General features: G+C 41.8%; 1 protein-coding gene across 1 annotated transcript in view; it reads right to left on the bottom strand.

Moving 5' to 3' along the window:
• Positions 1–1,905: 1,905 nt before the first annotated feature.
• The window catches only part of THADA (THADA armadillo repeat containing), a 233,154-nt gene continuing 215,965 nt past the window's right edge, over positions 1,906–19,094 (bottom strand). Inside the window, exon 30 of the mRNA XM_070069195.2 lies at positions 1,906–2,071. Coding sequence (XP_069925296.2) covers positions 2,009–2,071 — 63 coding nt within the window. The 3' untranslated portion in view covers positions 1,906–2,008. The remainder of the gene's footprint in view (positions 2,072–19,094) is intronic.

The raw sequence follows: 19,094 nt of genomic DNA, 5'->3' as shown, positions 1-19,094 counted from the left end.
ACCCTCCAATGGCTGCTGCGGCCGGCGCGCTGCGGCCGGCGCACCGCACTGATCCGATGGCAGGAGCCAGGTACTTCTCCTGGTCTCCCATGGGGTGCAGGGCCCAAGGACTTGGGCCATCCTCCACGGCACTCCCGGGCCACAGCAGAGAGCTGGCCTGGAAGAGGGGCAACCGGGACAGAATCCAGCGCCCCGACCGGGACTAGAACCCGGTGTGCCGGTGCCGCAAGGCGGAGGATTAGCCTAGTGAGCTGCGGTGCCGGCCTTCCACTGGTTTTTAATGATATTTTTATAACATATTGACTTTTGCATATACCCAAGGTCTGTTTCTAGTTTCATCATTTTGTCCTCTGATGCTAATGACTTAGTGCCAGGCTTTTTTTTTTTTTTATTAATGCAGAATGATAATATTAATACAGCTTTACAACGCGTTTTAGATTTTGATATGGCAATCTCTACAATTATTGTCTTTGCTTTTCAAAATATTTTTTTTCTAGACTCAAAAGCCTGTAATATTAGCAGAGCTAATCTGGTAATTAATAAAGAGGATAACAGGTAAAAAAAACAAAAGAATACATTCATTTTAACTGAGAATGTATTGAATCTTCAGAGCAATTTGGAGGAGAATGACATTGTTAAAGTATAATTTTCTTAAAGGTAAAATCATTACTCTCAGACAACTACAAAATGAACATGTATATGAGATTTTATTTAATTTATTAATAAGAGATTAAGTAAGATGGTTCCCAGCAATGTGACATTAGCTTAACATTTGCAAACAAAAATCAATGTAATTCACCATATCAACAATAAAAAATGATTGTCTCAATAGATGTAGAAAAAGTAGCTGATGAAATTTAACAACTATTCATGACAAAAATTTTCAATAAAGTATGAACAGAAAGGACAATCTTCCTCCCTCTGTAAGACATGACTCAGAACCTGCTTCAAGAGGATGGAGAGAGATGAGGTTGCTTGAGGGGGAGACCACCTTCTCTAGGGTTAGTCTCAAGATGATCAGCTAGTTTACATTTAGGGAAAACTCTATAGTTAATGTCACATGTATTGACGAAGGACTGAGTGGTTTCTCCCCTAATTAAGAAAAAGTAAGAATGTTAATTCTATTAGTATTCAACATTATATTGGAGGTCCAAAACAATGCAGTAAGACAAAGGAAAGAAATAAAACACATACCAACTGGAAAAAAACAAGATGGTCTTTATTCATAGATTACATAATTATCTATGTAGTAAAGCAAGGTCAAAGGAGACCAGGTTAATATACAAAAGTTAACTATATTCCCTACATAGCAACAATGAACACTTAAGAGTCTGAAATTTAAAGACAGTATCATTTTTAGTAAGATCAAACACCATGAAATATTTTGGAAGAGAACTAACAAAATAAGACTCATCAACCAAGACTTGTCTCAGCTGGCAATCTTTTCCATAAAGGGACTGAGAGTCAACATAATAGGCTTTATGCATCATATAGCCTGTGTCACAACTTTACTACTGTAGAGTAAAAGCATCCATAGAAAATATGTAAGTGGGCACAGGTGTGTGGATAGTACTTATGCCTCCACCTCCACTTGGAAATACTCACATCCCATATCAGAGTGCCTGGTTTGAGTCCCAGCTACTTTGCTTTCAATCCAGCTTCCTACTAACGGGCACCCTGAGAGGCAGTAGATGACGACTCAAGTACTTGAGTCCCTGCTACCCATTTGGGTGACCTGGGTTGAGTTCCAAACAATTGGCTTCAGCCTGAGTTGGCCTGTCTGTTATGAGCACTTGGGGGAGTGAACCAATGGGTGGGAGATCTCTATCTACCTCTTGCCTCACAAATAAAGTGAAATAAATAAAAACCTTAAAAAGAAAGGAACTAATAAACAAAGGCATGCCTGTGTTTGAATAACATTTTATTTACAAAACAGGAGTTGGACAGAATTTGACGTGTCAGCCATGGCTTGCCAATACTCAGTCTGCAGAAGTGCATGTAGTGCATCTCATTGCTCACTACTGATTAATGATCCCAGACTTAGTGAAGTTACTTGTGAACTTGTAGGTTTCTGTGGGGTAGAAATGCAAATAATTTCTATCGAGTAGAACAGATAGGCCCAAAGAGTTATGATCTGCTAAAAATATCTAACTCAGCAATCTTCTCCTAACATTCCTGTTCAATTACCTGCAAATATCGTAATTTTTCAAATGGTTTTTGAATTGATCACAATTTCTAGTTCCTTCAAAAATTTATTAGTTAAATAAAATTTAACACCTGCTCATTTGATACTTGCCTGAGACTAAAGATTTTACCCTTTATAAAAATTACACTTTAATAATGTCAATTATCGCTGAAATTGCTCTGTAGATAAAACACAATCCAAATAATTTTTTGTCTATTTGCATACTATTTATTCTTTCTATGAATTTTAGAAATGTACTGTCTGTACTGACATCACTATAATACTTACAACATGCAATATTTTTTGGGAAAATCCAAGACAATCAATAACAAACAAATTAGAAAGGATCTTTACAAATTATGTTAAAAATTAGAGCTTCCAGGGTACCATAAGGTATAAGAATACAGGCTCTGGAACCCTGACTCTGGCACTTTCTAGCTAGGTAACCTTGGGCAAGTTATCTTCTCAGAGCCTCGTTTCCTCATTATAAAAGAGAATTCAGTTTCTAGGATTATGCTGAGGAGTCAATGAGCAAATACATGTAAGTGCATATGTAAGTGATGACAAAGTATTATTAGAAAGAAAATAGAGGGGTCAGCATTGTGGCGTAGTGGGTAAAGCCCACATCCCATATGGATGCTGATTTGAGACCTGGCTGCTCAGTTTCCAATCCAGCTCCCTGCTAATGTGCCTAGGAAAGCAGCAGAAGATGGTGCAAGTGCTTGGGCCCCTGCGCCCATGTAGGAGACCCGGAAGGCCATAGCAGACAGCTGGATCAAAAGTGGAGCAGCTGGGACTTGCACTGGCGCCCATATGGGATGCTGGTGCTGCAGGCGGCAGCTTTTATCTGCGATGCCTTAGCGCCGGCCCCTCAATCATTTTCAAAAGTAAAAGCAGCACAAGTCAGAGATATAACATAAAAAGTACCCACTAATAACAGCAATAAAAATATACAAGGAGAAATAAACATTCTACATGAAGAAAACTAAAATGTAATGTTATTGGGCATTTGGTGTGCAGGTTAAGACACCACTTGAGATACCTGCATTCCATGTCAAAGCACCTGGGTTTGCGTCCTGGCTCTGCTCCTGATTCTAGCTTCCTGCTAATATGCACCTTGAGAAGCAGGAGCTGATGGCTTAACAAGCTGGGTCACTGTCACCCACACGGGAAACTTGAATGGAGTTTCAGTTTTCTAGAACTGGTGTGGCCCATTCCTGGCTGTTGTGGACATTTGCTGAGAGAATCAGCAAATTTCTCTCTCTTTTTTTTTTTTTTTTTTTTTTTGACAGACAGAGTGGACAGTGAGAGAGAGAGACAGAGACAAAGGTCTTCCTTTGCCGTTGGTTCACCCTCCAATGGCCGCCGCGGCCGGTGCGCTGTGGCCGGCGCACTGCGCTGATCCGATGGCAGGAGCCAGGTGCTTCTCCTGGTCTCCCATGGGGTGCAGGGCCCAAGCACTTGGGCCATCCTCCACTGCACTCCATGGCCACAGCAGAGAGCTGGCCTGGAAGAGGGGCAACCGGGACAGAATCCAGCGCCCCGACCGGGACTAGAACCCGGTGTGCCGGCGCCGCAAGGCGGAGGATTAGCCTAGTGAGCCGCGGTGCCGGCCTCCATGTCTTTCAAATAAATAAATATATAAATTTTTAATGTAATGTTATTGAGAAGCATAAAAGGAAACAAACATATGAAGAGGCAGATCATATCCTTAAATAGGATACCAGCATAACAAAGACAGTATATATAGTTAATAAGCTAATGTATTCATTTAATGGGATCCCAATGAAAAAGAAAAATGGTGTATGGGGGAAAAGACAAGCTTACTAAAAGTTAATAGGGTATGGAAAAAGAAAAATAATAATGGGAATTAGTCTCCTCTATGTGGTAAAACATATTAAAAAGCTACTGTGAACAACTGGTATATGAACAAACTGTTCAATAGAAACTACAAATCTAGATAATAAGAGCAGTTACATACTGAAATCAGCATAGAACACAGAAACTCTCTCTGTCGGGGAGATAGTACTTCTTTTCCAATAGATGATCATGGGATCAAAATATCCATGGAGTAACTGTCCATTTATTTTTAACTCCCTTCATATTATATAACTTTCACAGAAGTATTTTAAAATAATAATGATTATAATAAATGTTTATAATTTATTAAAATTATATCATATCAGCCACTATACTGGTGATTTGTACATATAAAATCTCTACTCCTTATACCTTACAAATTATATGTTATCACCAGTTAGCAAATCAGTAAGCTTTAGCTCAGAGTTTAAATGACTTGCCATAGGCTGAATACCTAGAAAATAGAGGGAGAGAATGTAAAGTCAAAGTCTTCCTGGATCAAAAACCCAATCTAACATCCTCTATCCACAAAATAATATAGTTTGCCAATGAAGTGTTATGAATGAAGCAATAAAAACAATGCAAGATTACGAACTGTGCATATCAAATAGGAATGAAGTAACTGTAATAAAATACAGATTTCCTTTCTATGTTTTTACTTTTAAAATGGTAAGTACACTTAGGGTCACTGATACACATTTTATTATGGCAGCTTCTTGTTATTTCAATTACTGGATGATACCCAAGATGAACCTACCTTACAGGAAATTCTCTCCAAAAAAGGAGTACTAAAGGGAAGATGGTACAGACTTCAATATCATTTTACACAGAGGAACATTTTGTGCCTGTTTTCATTTTCTATACACAGGGCCCCAACGAAGGGAACTGAAAATCTGTATGCCAAAAGAATACAATGCGGGTTATTCTGACTTCTCTCTACTGAGCAGTCAACCTCTTAAACTTCTATTTTTGGAAACTGAGTTCCCCCTTTTAATTCCATTCCTGAGCTGTTGACCATGGTAAGACAACAAAAGAAAATCAGCAGAGGGCCTGTACCAGCAAGAACTCTTTGAAAAGGAGTAAGCGAGCCAGAACATTTTGCAGGAGAATTCTGTGAAATCAGTGTCAGTGTTCACAGCCCAGTACAAGAAACACCACCCAACTGCAAGTCATTTTAGACTCAAAGGGGCTGCTGAAGTCTGATCGACATTGTGAAATCCTCAGAGCCAATATTTACCACACAGTTAAAGCTATACCTGCAGAAAACAGCTTGGCCCTTCTCTCTGTCCTCTCCAGGGATTCCACACCTAAGCAGCAATGCCCTTGTCTACTTTGTTAGGGGCACACACAGATCCAGTTCAGAAGGTGCCTTCTGTGTCTCACTGCATTTACACTGCCACGCTCTCTGCGCGCATCCCTAAAGCAAACCCTCTTCACGATGAGTCAACATGGAAAAAGAAGAAAGAAAATCATCTACTTTTCAATGGTTTCCATTTAGCTCCAGCCATTTTCAAAGTTCTCTTTGATTCTATAGCTGAAAACACAGAACTAATGCCCTTTTCCCAAACTAAACTTGATGTGAAAAGATTTAGTAGGAGGTTTCAGACCATGATAAAGATCCATACTCTAAACATTCAGCTCGGTGCCTGAAGGCCATGTGTTAAATGCATGAAGCCTAATTCTGTCCCATTTAGAAGCAAAACTAACACCTGCTTGGAGTCAGCAGTGAGGACCCTGTTGGTATTTTTCTGACCGAGGCCCAAATACTGCACTTGAACAAAGTCAGCTGTCTGAAACTACTATCCCTGGGAAGGGCCTCTGCAGAGGCTCTGGCTACCGCGACACACACAGCATGCTTACCCCTACCCTGCACGACTTGGAGAAAGACAGTCTGCTCCTCTAAGTGCCCTAGAAAGGGCTTCCCCAGAGAATTAAGGTTCAGTGGTTCTGGTTCCTAACTGTACATGTGACTGTGATTTCTCACATGGGATGCAGGAGCCCCTGGGGCACCAGAGTCAGTGTCAGACACTGGGAATTTAAGTGGTGAACAAGGCATGGACCTTAGCCGTACGTAAGTGAGGTCTCCTCAGGCCTGTTTTCTCATTCTGAGTCCACAACTGAAAGACCCGCCACTTGTTTAAAGTTCTATCAGTCAGCCAGATAGCACTAGGCAGGACAGAGCTGGTGGAGTGGCACAAGGTAGCAGAGACAGCAGCCGGCAGTGTGTGTCCCCATCGTTAAGTGATGCATGACTGTACAAAGCTCAAAGGCGAGAAAAATGTCTCCAAGTGCCAGATATAAAAAAGGAGGTCGGAGGCAGAGCAGTGACAGACGAGGCAGAATGGCCAATAGGGGTGTTAGAGCCTCCGTTGAGAGCCCCACACAAAGCTTGCAATCATTCGAACTGTTCCATTCTCCAAAAAAACCCATCTACTGGCCAGCAGATAAGGTAAGGAATCTAGTTACCCTTAGAGCCAGAGGTGGAAAGTGAGTTCTTCAGAACAAGAAACTAATGTAATATTGGGTCTTGACCTATAAACTCTGTAGAGAAGGCTCTAAAAGGTTAAACACAAAACTACCCCAAAGAACTAACCACATCTACCAAGCAGTGCTAAAGGGACTGCCAGGAAAAACAACTATCCCTGAAGTTGAGCTGAAAACAATTACAATCCTTAGGAAAGGCACCAGCCACTGCAACAGGCAAAAGTGCTAGGAACTATAGGAAACCAACAACTTGAAAAAGACTGAAATAAAATAGTCAAAGACCATAGGGAAGAAATAAAAGCCACAAGAAAACTCAGAATTGTCATGAGGAAATAAGAGGTAGATTTGTAGAAAAAAAAATCTTGGCTTGAAAGAAATCCCTTCACTGCGGGAGAAAAGTTCACAGCACAGTGAAATACTTATTTTACTGTGTCACTACACGGAAACTGCAAACGGAATTAGCAAACTGGAAAATATATTTGAAGAAATAACAAGAGCCTAGAGACATAGAGAAATGATGCGTATGAGATAGAACTTCAGAGGCATGAACAGATGTAACAAAAGTTCCAGTAGGAGAAAACGGAGAGAAGTGTTTGGTGGCCATATCTGAAGAGAGAGTGGAAAAGAATTTTCTGGAGATGAACAAAGATGCAAGTTCAGAGTCAAGATGTAAGTTCTGGGTATAATGAAAGTTATGAACACCTAGGATCATCATCAGTAACAAAGAGAAGATCTTAAAAGCCACCAAAAGTAGATAATTTACAAAGGAATGACAATCAAACTGATGATAGCTATCTCATTATGACAACAGATAGCACAGACAGTGCAATATTTTCAAAGTACTGGGGGACAAGCGTCAACTCAGAAATCTATATCATGAACTTATCACTTAGGGGTAAGAGTAAAGCATTTTCAGACTTGCAAAGACTAAAAGAATTTATTATGGGGCCAGAGGTTGTGGCACAATGGGTTGGGCCTCTACCTGTGATGCTGGCATCCTATATGGGCACTGGTTTGAGTCATGGCTGCTCCACTTCCCATTCAGCTCCCTGCTAATATGCCTGGGAAAGCAGCAGAAGGTGGCCAGGTCCATGGGCCCCTGCACCCAAGTGCAAGACCCAGAGAAGGCTCCTGGCTCCTGGCTTCGTATCAGCACAGCTCTGGTCATTCCAGCCATTTGGGGAATGAACCAGCAGATGGAAGATGTTCCCTCCCCTCCCCGACTCAGTAACTCTGCCTTTCAAATAAATAAATAAATCTTAAAAATAGAATTTATTATACAAAGATGTTGGCTGAAAAGTTTACTAGAGGATGTACTTGAATAAGATGGAAATTGAAATAAGAAGGATTGGGATGCAAGAAATACTAAACTGAGAAATTAGTTAAATATGTTGGCAAACATAAATACTGGGTGCAAAATAATAAAAACTAATGACTGATTAAAAAAATAAGGTGGGCCCGGCAGATAACAATAATATGGACAATAGTGAAAAGGAAATTTAGAATTACAGTACTGCAAGGTCCTCAGTTTCTGGAGAGGAAAGTTAAAGACAGTATCTTCAAAATTTCAAAAGTAATCTCTTCCAAGATAGATACAGGATATATTACTTGCAAAAGGAAAAAGTGGTAGAGAGGTTAAAAGAATCAAACATTTTTACACAACTCTACAAGGGTACTTCAAAAAGTTTGTAGAAAATGGAATTAAAATCTAAGTTTATATAGTACAAAAAATTTTTAAATACATGCACAGTTTTCCATCATGTGCATTTTTTCTTTTTTTGTTTTTAAGATTTATTTTTTTATTTGAAAGTCAGAGCTATGCAGAGAGAGAAGGACAGGCTGAGAGAGAGAGTGAGACAGAGAGGTGTCTTTCATCCGCTGGTTCACTCCCTAGATGGCCCAAACAGCTGGAGCTGTGCCGATCCGAAGTCAGGAGTCAGGAGCTTCCTCTGGGTCTCCCACGTGGGTGCAGGGGTCCAAGGATTTGGGCCATCTTCTACTGCTATCCAAGGCCATAGCAGAGAGCTGGATCAGAAGTGGAGCAGCTGGTACTCGAATTGGCACCCATATGGGATGAAGGCACTGCAGGCAGCGGCTTCACCCACCACGCCACAGTGCCAGCCCCCGTCATGTGCATTTTCTATGAACTTTTTGAAGACCCCTCATGTACATCCAGTCACAAAATAGTATTCAGCAATAAAAATAAAAAAATCCAAAAGAAACAAATATGGATTACTATTAAATGCATTTTCCTATATAAAAGAATCCAGAATGAAAAGGCTATACATACTGTAGGATTCCATTTGTGTGACATTCTGGAAAAGGAAAAAAACCATAGGATGGAAAAACAGATCAATGGTTGCCAGAGGCTTGGGCAGAAGCGAGCATCTGAGTAGGGAGAACACGAGAAATATTTTAGGCTATGGAACTAATCTGTAAGACACTGGAATGGCGGACACATGATGCTATATACATTTGTCAAAACACACAGACCTCAGCACTCAGTGAACTTTAATGTATGCACGTTAAAACCAAAAATCAACCAAAAGGTAGGGTGACAAAAGAATCCAACTGTGGAAAAACAATTTAGCTGTACTACAAATAACTTTGGAAAATGGTGTTTCGACTAGAAACTGAAAGATTAAACACAAAAGAACTGTACTTAAACACTGCACTATTTTGGTAAGGATGTTTTTGCCTTCCAGTAGAATGGGCTAATAATTTTGAAACATCTAAATAAGTATCTTGGGAGTGAAGGAATAAATAAATGGCTAAGAGATGATAGGAACTAGGTTTCTCATTGTTGGAGAGGGAAATTACAGAGAATCAAAAGGAAAAGCTAGCATTAACCAGGTAGCACTGGATTAGAGCCAAAGCTATCACATTTTTATGTAGAGGCAAATGGATCAATACAGAAATAATTATAGATACATATGCATAAGTGGTTTAGTATATGTATACATGTTTCCTAGCTCTGTCCACTAACAGGGCCTAGAAACAATGACAACCCAGTATCAATGAGCACACCAGGTGCCTTGATTTTGGTTTCTAACATTATCTTCCAATAAAAGGGACCAGGGCTCCTTGGAGAAATGACTAGATCTGGGAAAAGGAATATATAAGGTAAGTCTAGAACACATGGTAGTACCAGAAAAAAAGAAACAACAAACATACCAAATAGAGAGGGGTACGTTCAAGGGACATAAGGCGCCAAACTGAAAGAGCTCCCAATGGCCAAGACTGGAACAATTTCAACAATAAAATTAATAACATAATATTAGATTATACTCCAATGTACAAAATAAAAAAAAACTATATTTCCATGGTGATATAAATAAATGATTGACTGAAAATACGGATAAATGGAGAAGAGACAAATATCCCACACAGAAGAGTTCCAAACAATTAACGATACTCCCCTTTCCATGATATGCAGCTTAACATTCCTCTTTCTATCCCTTGAGTGTGGATTGCACTTAGCAACTTATTTCCAAAGGTTAGGGTGTTGAAAGAGCAGTGAGGAGAGGGATTCTACATGGAGAAACCTGGTCTTCCTCCCCAAAATCCGTATGCTTGCCTAGCCATTAAAAAAAAAAATCAGATAAGCCCAAATGAAGACACTGTCTCCAAAATATGTGACCACCAGTCCTTAAAACTTTACAATAGGCCAGCGCCACAGCTCACTAGGCTAATCCTCCCTGCGGCGCCGGCACACCGGGTTCTAGTCCCGGTCGGGGCGCCGGATTCTGTCCCGGTTGCCCCTCTTCCAGGCCAGCTCTCTGCTGTGGCCAGGGAAGTACAGTGGAGGATGGCCCAAGTGCTTGGGCCCTGCACCCCATGGGAGACCAGGAGAAGCACCTGGCTCCTGCCATCGGATCAGCGCGGCACGCCGGCCACAGCGCGCTGACCCCAGCGGCCATTGGAGGGTGAACCAACGGCAAAAAGGAAGACCTTTCTCTCTGTCTCTCTCTCTCACTATCCACTCTGTCAAAAAAAAAAAAAAAAAAAAAAAAAAAAAACACAACTTTACAATCATCAAAAACAAGAAGGGATGAGAAACTGTCAGATCAGAGAAGCATAAAGAGAAATGACAACTAATGTAATGTGGTAACCTGGTTGAGAACATGGGCAGAGAAAGAACACTAGGTGAGAACTAGTGAAATCTGAATAAAATATGTGGAATTTAGTTAATAGTAATGTAATAATTACTTCCTCAGTTGTGACAAATGATCCCATAGTAATGTATGATGGGAATAAGAAGAAAGACAGTGTAAGGGGTACATGGAAACGTTCTGAACTATTTTTGCAAATTTTTAGTATATATAGAGCTATCCTAAAGTAAAAAGCTTATTTAAAATCAGTGATTATCAAACTGTATATAGAAATAAAATCAGATACATGCTGTTCATAAGAAAGAATTGAAACTAAAACAATGTATTAGGCAAAAACATGGTTAAAGAAAAGCCATTAGTAAGGATAAAAAAGGAAATTAATGATAAAATGAATGAGTCTCCAAAAAAAGGACAAAAATCATGAAGATTTTAAGTACTTCCAGAGTAGCATTTAAGCCACTACACTAAAGTTCACAGAACTAATGAAGAAGTAGACAAATTCACATATAGGAAACTTCAACATGCTGCTTATAAATTTATAAGTCAAGCATATGAGAAATTATTAAATTTAAGTAATACTACATAGTTTTTCAAGAACACAACTTACAAATATTACCATCCCATAAAAACTGTTCTAAACAAATCTCAAAGAGGGAATATCATTATAAATTATGTTCTTTGACCACAAAGTTAATATTGTAAGAAAAACTAACAATCACACCTCTATACAAATATGTTTAAACCTTTAAAAGTAATTAATGGTTAAAGAATAAGTCATATGAAGGGCTGGCATTGTGGCATAGTGGGTAAAGCTGCAGCCTGTGACACCAGCATACCATTTTAGCACTGTTTTTGAGTTCTAGCTCTACTTTCAATCCAGTCACCTGCTAATGACCTGTGAAAAGTAGCAGAAGATGGCCTCTGCCACCTACATGGGAGACCAGGATGAAATTCTCAGCTTTGGCCTGGCCCAGTGCTCGTCGTTGTGGCCATCTGGAGAGTGAACCACAGATGGAAGAGCTCTGTGTTTCCCTCATTCTCTGTAATTCTGACTTTCAAAATAAATAAAGAAATAAATCTTTAAGAAAGAGACAGCGACAGAAAGATTTCATTCATATGCCCACAACAGCTGGGACTAGGTCAGGCTGAAGCCAGGAATCATGAACTCCACATGGGTGGCAGAAACCCAAACACTTGAGATACCATCAGCTGCCACCCAGGAACATTAGCAATAAGCTCAACTGGGAGTGGAGGATCTAGGACTTGAACCGGCACTCAAACATGGGATGTGGGTGTCCCAAAAGGCAGTTCAACCTGTTGAGCCACAATGCCCACCACTCAAAGAAATTTTTAAAAAAAGGAAATAATAGGTGGGCAGCCTTAGGGCACTTGGAGTTAAACCACTGCCTGAAACGCTGAGCACATGAACACCAGCTGGAGTCCCAGCTGCTCTACTTCTGACCCAGCTCCCTGCTAATGTTCCTGGGAAAGCAGCTGAAGATGGTCCAAGTGCTTGGGCTGCTGCCACCAATGTGGGAGACCCAGATGGAGTTCCAGGCATCTGGCTGTTATCTGCCTACCCCTGACCTTTGCAGCCATTCTGAGGGTGAACCAGCAGATGGAAAAATCACAGAAAAACTAATCAATGAGCCTGGCGCTGCGGCTCAACAGGCTAATCCTCCGCCTAGTGGCACCGGCACACTGGGTTCTAGCCCCGGTCGGGGCGCCGGATTCTGTCCCGGTTGCCCCTCTTCCAGGCCAGCTCTCTGCTGTGGCCCGGGAGTGCAGTGGAGGATGGCCCAAGTACTTGGGCCCTGCACCCCATGGGAGACCAGGAGAAGCACCTGGCTCCTGCCTTCGGATTAGTGCGGTGTGCCAGCCGCAGCGCGCCGGCTGTGGTGGCCATTGGAGGGTGAACCAACGACAAAAGGAAGACCTTTCTCTCTGTCTCTCTCTCTCACTATCCACTCTGCCTGTCAAAAAAAAAAAAAAAAAAACAAACAAAAACAAAAACAAAAAACAAAAACAACAACAACAACAAAAAAAACCACTAATCAATGAAAAAACCTAGGGTTAGGGTTACTACATGCTTAGGACTGGTGTTTCAGAGACAACACACAAGCAAGGTGCCACTCTTATTGCTCCGTGAGTTCAGTATGTTCTCAGTAAATTAAAGAATTTAGGAACACAACACATTATATGTTTTTCTTTTTTTAAGAAATATTTATTTATTTATTTATTTGAAAGTCAGAGTAACACAGAAGAGAAGGAGAGGCAGAGACAGAGAGGTCTTCCATCTGCTGGTTTACTTCCCAACTGGCCACAATAGCCAGAGCTGTGAGGATCCGAAGCTAGCAGCCAGGAGCCAGGAGTTTCTTCCAGGTCTTCCATGTAGGTGCAGGGGCCTAAGAACTTGGGCCATCTTCTACTGCTTTTCCAGGCCATAACAGAAAGCTGGATCAGAAATGGAGCAGCCAGGACTTGAACTAGTGCTCATATGGGATGCCGGCACTGGAGGCAGAAGCTTTACCCGCTACACTACAGCGGAGGCCCCACAATATATGATTTACACTACTAGCTACAAGGTTACCAACAGTATTTTATACCAATACACAGGATATTTAGCATCACATGAACCTCCCCATTGGTCACGTGAACACAGGCCTAATGGATTACTGAATGATAAGGTCAGTCAGTCCAACCACTTAGCTACTAGTTTGGCACCCCAGCAGAGCATCCTGAAAAAGGCTCATTTGGGTTAGTATGTGTTCAACTTTAATAAGCAAAGGAGTTTAGATGCAGTCCTGTGAAAACACAGATTCTGATTCAAGAAGGCTGGGGTGGCCCAGGATTCTGCATTTCTCACCAATGCTAGGTCATGTCCAATGCCACAGTGGTACAGCACAACACTCTGAGTGACAAGGATGTGTAGACTGTGACTGCCCTCCTCGAGGAATATGTGCTGATTAACACTCCACGTAACTACTGGACCTCTGATAGTTCAACCAAGACAGACAGACATACAATGAAAAATGCTGTCAATCCTTCAACCTATACCAAAATGCCAAAAAAATATTCATTTGAACACAAACTCTGAAGCAAACTTTTTGCTGTTATTTCTGCTTTATTTTTTTAACCTTATATTGTATATGTTTTTAGGACTTTACCACCACTCCCAGTTCAACTTCTAACACAACCAGGCCACCTGCACCTTCTCTACATGAATTTTAATGACCAAACTTGTTGTGGCCAATGCAGTGATAGCTATGATTTAACTTCTGAAGTGGACAGATGGTAATTGTGCATCTGCACTCCTGTGCTCTCCTTCAGGAGGGAGAAGAAGAATCAAGGAGGAAAAACTAAGACAAGAAAAATTAACAAACTAAATCAAAGGGGCGGGCACTGTGGCACAGCAGGTTACGCTGCCACTGGGGATACCCCTATACCCTACCAGAGTGCTTGGGTTCAAGTCCAGCCTCAACTTCCAATCCAGCTACCTGCTAACGTGTATCCTGGGTGGCAACAGGTGATGGCTTAAGTACATGGTCTCTGCCACCCACCTGGGATGTCTGGATAGTTCCTGACTCCCAGCCAGCCCTGGGTGTTGCAGGCATTTGGGGAGTGAATCAGCAAAAGGAAGGTATCACTCACTCTCTCCTTCCCTTCCTCCCCCTGTCATTCTGCTTTTCAAATAAATACAATCAATACACTTTAAAAATACCACAAAATAAATTACACATTTAACCAGAACAGACAAATCAATGATTGCAGACACACCTAACAGAACATCAGGGTCCTCCTTCTTTAATTAAGCTGCAGAGGTCTTGAGGAGAGGGTGGGATACATAGGAAGAGCCCTCACTGTTTAGGGATTATGACAAAAGAGTACTGGGATCGATTTTCTTCAGAAATCTAGTAGCTCACACCTCTTGTGTGGGAGGCACAGATTATATTACACGTCCAATTCATGCTCAAGAGCTTCCTTTGAAGGACAGAGACTCGAATTTCAAGTATCTTAATCATAAATGTATACACACGTACATACAAGTTTGTATGTTCAACCATGAATTTCTTTTTTTTATTTTTATTTATTTATTTTTTTATTTTATTTATTTTTTGACAGGCAGAGTGGACAGTGAGAGAGAGAGACAGAGAGAAAGGTCTTCCTTTGCTGTTGGTTCACCCTCCAATGGCCGCCGCGGCCGGCGCGCTGCGGCCGGCGCACCGCGCTGATCTGATGGCAGGAGCCAGGAGCCAGGTGCTTTTCCTGGTCTCCCATGGGGTGCAGGGCCCAAGCACCTGGGCCATCCTCCACTGTACTCCCTGGCCATAGCAGAGAGCTGGCCTGGAAGAGGGGCAACCGGGACAGAATCCGGCGCCCCGACCGGGACTAGAACCTGGTGTGCCGGCGCCGCTAGGCGGAGGATTAGCCTAGTGAGCCGCGGCGCCGGCCTCAACCATGAATTTCAATATAAATCACTATCCTATGTTTCTGTTCTCTAAACACACACCTGCAAATCAAAACTAATGACTGTTTTCCCTCAAACTGAACAATGAATACTGCTTTTCTGCATAAGAACAGTTTATGTAATTGGACAACTAAATGTTTAACATTTAAAAAAATGATAAAGCAGGAGGCTGAAACTGTATTTCAGAAATATGTTAGAAAGGAAAATTGCTGGAGCTGGCAATGATTTTAGCCATGGCCTGTAGAGCTAGCATCCCACATGAGCGCTGGTTGAAGTCCAGGCTGCTCCACTTTTGATCCACCTACCTGCTAATGTGCCAAGAAAACAGCATTAGCACCCATGTGGGAGACCAGGAAGAGGCTCTTGGCTCCTGGCTTCAGTCTGGCCCAGCTCTGGTCACTACGACCATTTGGGGAGTAGACCAGTAGATGGAAGATTCTTTCTCTCTTTCTGTAACTTTGCCTTTCAAATAAATAAATCTTAAAAACAAAAAAGAAAATTGCTATAAATCCTGTAAGATGTATAAGAAGAAAGGAAAGGCATAAAGTCTAACTGCCACAAATGGATTTACACTTATATGTAAAACCTTTTTTTACTATCTACAAGAAATAAAGAATTTTTAAAAGCTTAAGTAGTGAAACAGGAAAAAGAAAAGTCAAGCCTATGTAAAATATTAATTATACTGATCACTTTGAAGATTACAAAAGGTGATGGAATTTTCAGGTACCTGTAAACTCTTCAAAGTCACAATTCTATAAATTACTCCAAACAATTTTAGAACCTCCCTTTTAGAAATAGGATTCTCAAGAAATTACTGAAAAATATTTCCCCTCACCAGAAATTTCACTCTAGGGAGAATAACGATGTATCCCAAACAGAAAAATGGCTAAGACTCTTCTGAAAATAGAGGATTACCTATTCAATATGAATGTGGCTCTGGTTTCTGTATATACCTAACAACTGCTACAGAGTGTCACTAATTTAAGCCTATTAAGCAGGTCCCATTCATAAAGCAAATAAATGTTAGGGGGCTGGTGCTGTGGTGCAGCAGGTAAAGCTGCTACCTGCAGTGCTGGCATCCCATAGGGGCACCGGTTTGAGTTCTGGCTGCTCCACTTCTGATTCAGCTCTCTGCTATGGCCTGGGAAAGCAGTAGAAGATGGCCCAAGTCCTTGGGCCCCTGCACCCATGTGGGAGACTGGGAAGAAGCTCCTGGATCCTGGCTCCGGATCCACGTAGCTCTGGCCATTGCGGCCAACTGGGGTGTGAACCAGCAGATGGAAGACCTCCCTCTCTCTCTGTGTAACTCTGACTTTCAAATAAATCTTAGAAAATAAAAGAAAAGAAAAGAAGGAAAAGGAAAAATAGAAGATACAGGAAGACAATAGTTTACCCTCATTTGATAAAAAAAAAAAAGGCAAAAATCTGAAAGTACAAATTCTTTTTTTTTTTAACATTTATTTATGTGAAAGGCAGATTGAGGGGTTGGCACTGTGGCAGGGCAGGTAAAGCCACTGCCTACAGCTCCAGCATCCCATATTGGGTACCAGTTTGAGTCCTGGATGTTCCACTTCCTGTCCAGCTCCTTGCTAGTACACCTGGGAAAGCAGCAGCAGATGACCCTAGTCCTTACGCCCCTGCAATCATATAGAAGACTCAGATGAAGGCCGGCGCCGCGGCTTAATAGGTTAATCCTCTGCATGCGGCGCTGGCACACCGGGTTCTAGTCCCGGTTGCCCCTCTTCCAGGCCAGCTCTCTGCTGTGGCCAGGGAGTGCAGTGGAGGATGGCCCAAGTCCTTGGGCCCTGCACCCACATGGGAGACCAGGAGGAAGCACCTGGCTCCTGCCATCGAATCAGCGTGGTGCGCTGGCCGCGGTGGCCATTGGAGGGTGAACCAACAGCAAAGGAAGACCTTTCTCTCTGTCCCCTGTCTCTCTTCCTCTCACTGTCCACTCTGCCTATAAAACAAACAAACAAACAAACAAACAAAAAAAAAAAAAAAAAAAAAAAAACTCAGATGAAGTTCCTGGCTCCTGGCTTTGGCCTCGCCCAACCCTGGTCTTTGTGGCCATTTGGGAAGTGATCCAGTGGATATAAGATCTCTCTCTTTCTCTCTGCCTCTCCTTCTCTGTAGCTCTGATTTTCAAATAAATAAACATTTAAAGAAAAAAGAAAAAAAAGAAGGAAAGGCAGATTGAGAGAGACAGAGAGAGAGAGATATCCCATCTTCTCATTCACTACCCAAAAGCCTGCAACAGTTTGGGCTGTGGCAGGCCAAAGCCAGGAACCAGGAACTCCATCCAGGTCACTGCCTCCCAGGGCATTAGCAGTGGGCTGGATCAGAAGCAGAGCAGTCAGGACATCTCAAGTGGCAGCTTAACCTACCGTGCCACAACATCTACCCCTGTAAGTACAAAGTCTTACCTCAACTGCCAATCTATTCACCTGCTGTGAAAACAAGGCAAAGAAAGTACTTATTATCGACAGTAACAAGAGAAATTCAAGAAAGATTTGATTTGCTTATTTTTTTCTGAACATATGTTCATTCAAAACACAAAGACTTTATGCAGTTATCCTTTTCTTCAAAAGACAAATAAATGCATACTATTAGAAAATCTTATTTTTTTTAAAGATTTTATTTATTTATTTGAATGTTAGAATTATGGAGAGAGAGAGCGAGAGAGAGCGGGCGAGCAAGTGCAAGCTAGAGAGAGTTCTTTCACCTGCTGGTTCCTTCCCCAGATGGCCGTAACAGCCAGGGCTGAGCCAGGCCAAAGCAAAGAACTTCATCTGGGTCTCCCACATGCATAGCTTGGGCCATCCTCTGATGCTTTTCCCAGGCCATTATCAAGGAGCTAGATCGGAAGTGGAACAGCTGGGACACGAATTGGCATCCATATGGAATGCCAGGATAATAGGCAGCAACTTCAACGGCTACACCACAACACTGGCTCCTATTAGATAATTTCTAAAAACAGTCTGAAGGACATGTTTTTAAAAGTCTTACTTTTCGGCAGGCACCATGGCTCACTAGGCTAATCCTCCACCTGCGGCGTCGGCCCCCCCGGGGTTCTAGTCCTGGTTGTTCCTCTTCCAGTCCAGCTCTCTGCTGTGACCCAGGAGGGCAGTGGAGGATGGCCCAAGTCCTTGGGCCCTGCACCCGCATGGGAGACTGGGAGGAAGTACCTGGCTCCTGGCTTTGGATCGGCGCAGTCCTGGCCGTTTAGGCCATTAGGGGAATGAACCAACGGAAGGAAGGCCTCTCTGTCTCTCTCTCTCACTGCCTAACTGCCTGGCAAAAAAAAAAAAAAAAAAAGTCTTACTTTTCATGTCATAACATTTTTTGAGAGTCAAGTCAAATTTACTATATGCTTCCTAGGCATTTATATAGAAGCACATAGAATATTTAAGAGACTTTTCTAAAAAAATAAAAGTCATATAATTACTACCTCCATGTATATTTTAGCACCTACATCTAGATTTATCTACTAGCTTCCTATTTGAAGTTTGTATCTGGGAATCTGAAGAAACATTTATGTTCAATTCGAACTCAGCTTTGATGTCCTGGGTTACAATTTTCAGCACAACCTCAGTTCTTAGAAGACTTCTCCAGAAAGGTCCCTGCACTGCCTCCAGGAGAGGCTTGATGACACAGACAGCAACTGTGCCCAGCAGCGCATCAGTGTTTCAAGGAGAAGCAGGGAGAAAATTCTACTAATGCATTACATTCCAAAGCTCCTCTGTGTAAATGGAACCTAAAATTTTATTATGCTCCCTGAGGATTAAGTTTCAACTCTACATTATGCAATGAACATTATGCAAGTGGATAAGAGGCAGGTTTGGACAGGGACGTGAAGTAAACTGTAAGAACCTAGGATATTTTTTTAAAGATTTATTTTATTTATTTGAAAGTCAGAGTTAAACAGAGAGAGGAGAGGCAGAGACAGAGAGGTCCTCCATCTGCTGGTTCACTCCCCAATTGG

Source organism: Oryctolagus cuniculus, chromosome 2 (assembly GCF_051225735.1).
Source record: "Oryctolagus cuniculus isolate XC-2025 breed Fujian yellow rabbit chromosome 2, ASM5122573v1, whole genome shotgun sequence".
Taxonomy (NCBI): Eukaryota; Metazoa; Chordata; class Mammalia; order Lagomorpha; family Leporidae; genus Oryctolagus; species Oryctolagus cuniculus.
Note: the sequence above shows the minus strand (reverse complement) of the source record. Positions and strands in the feature narration are given on the sequence as shown.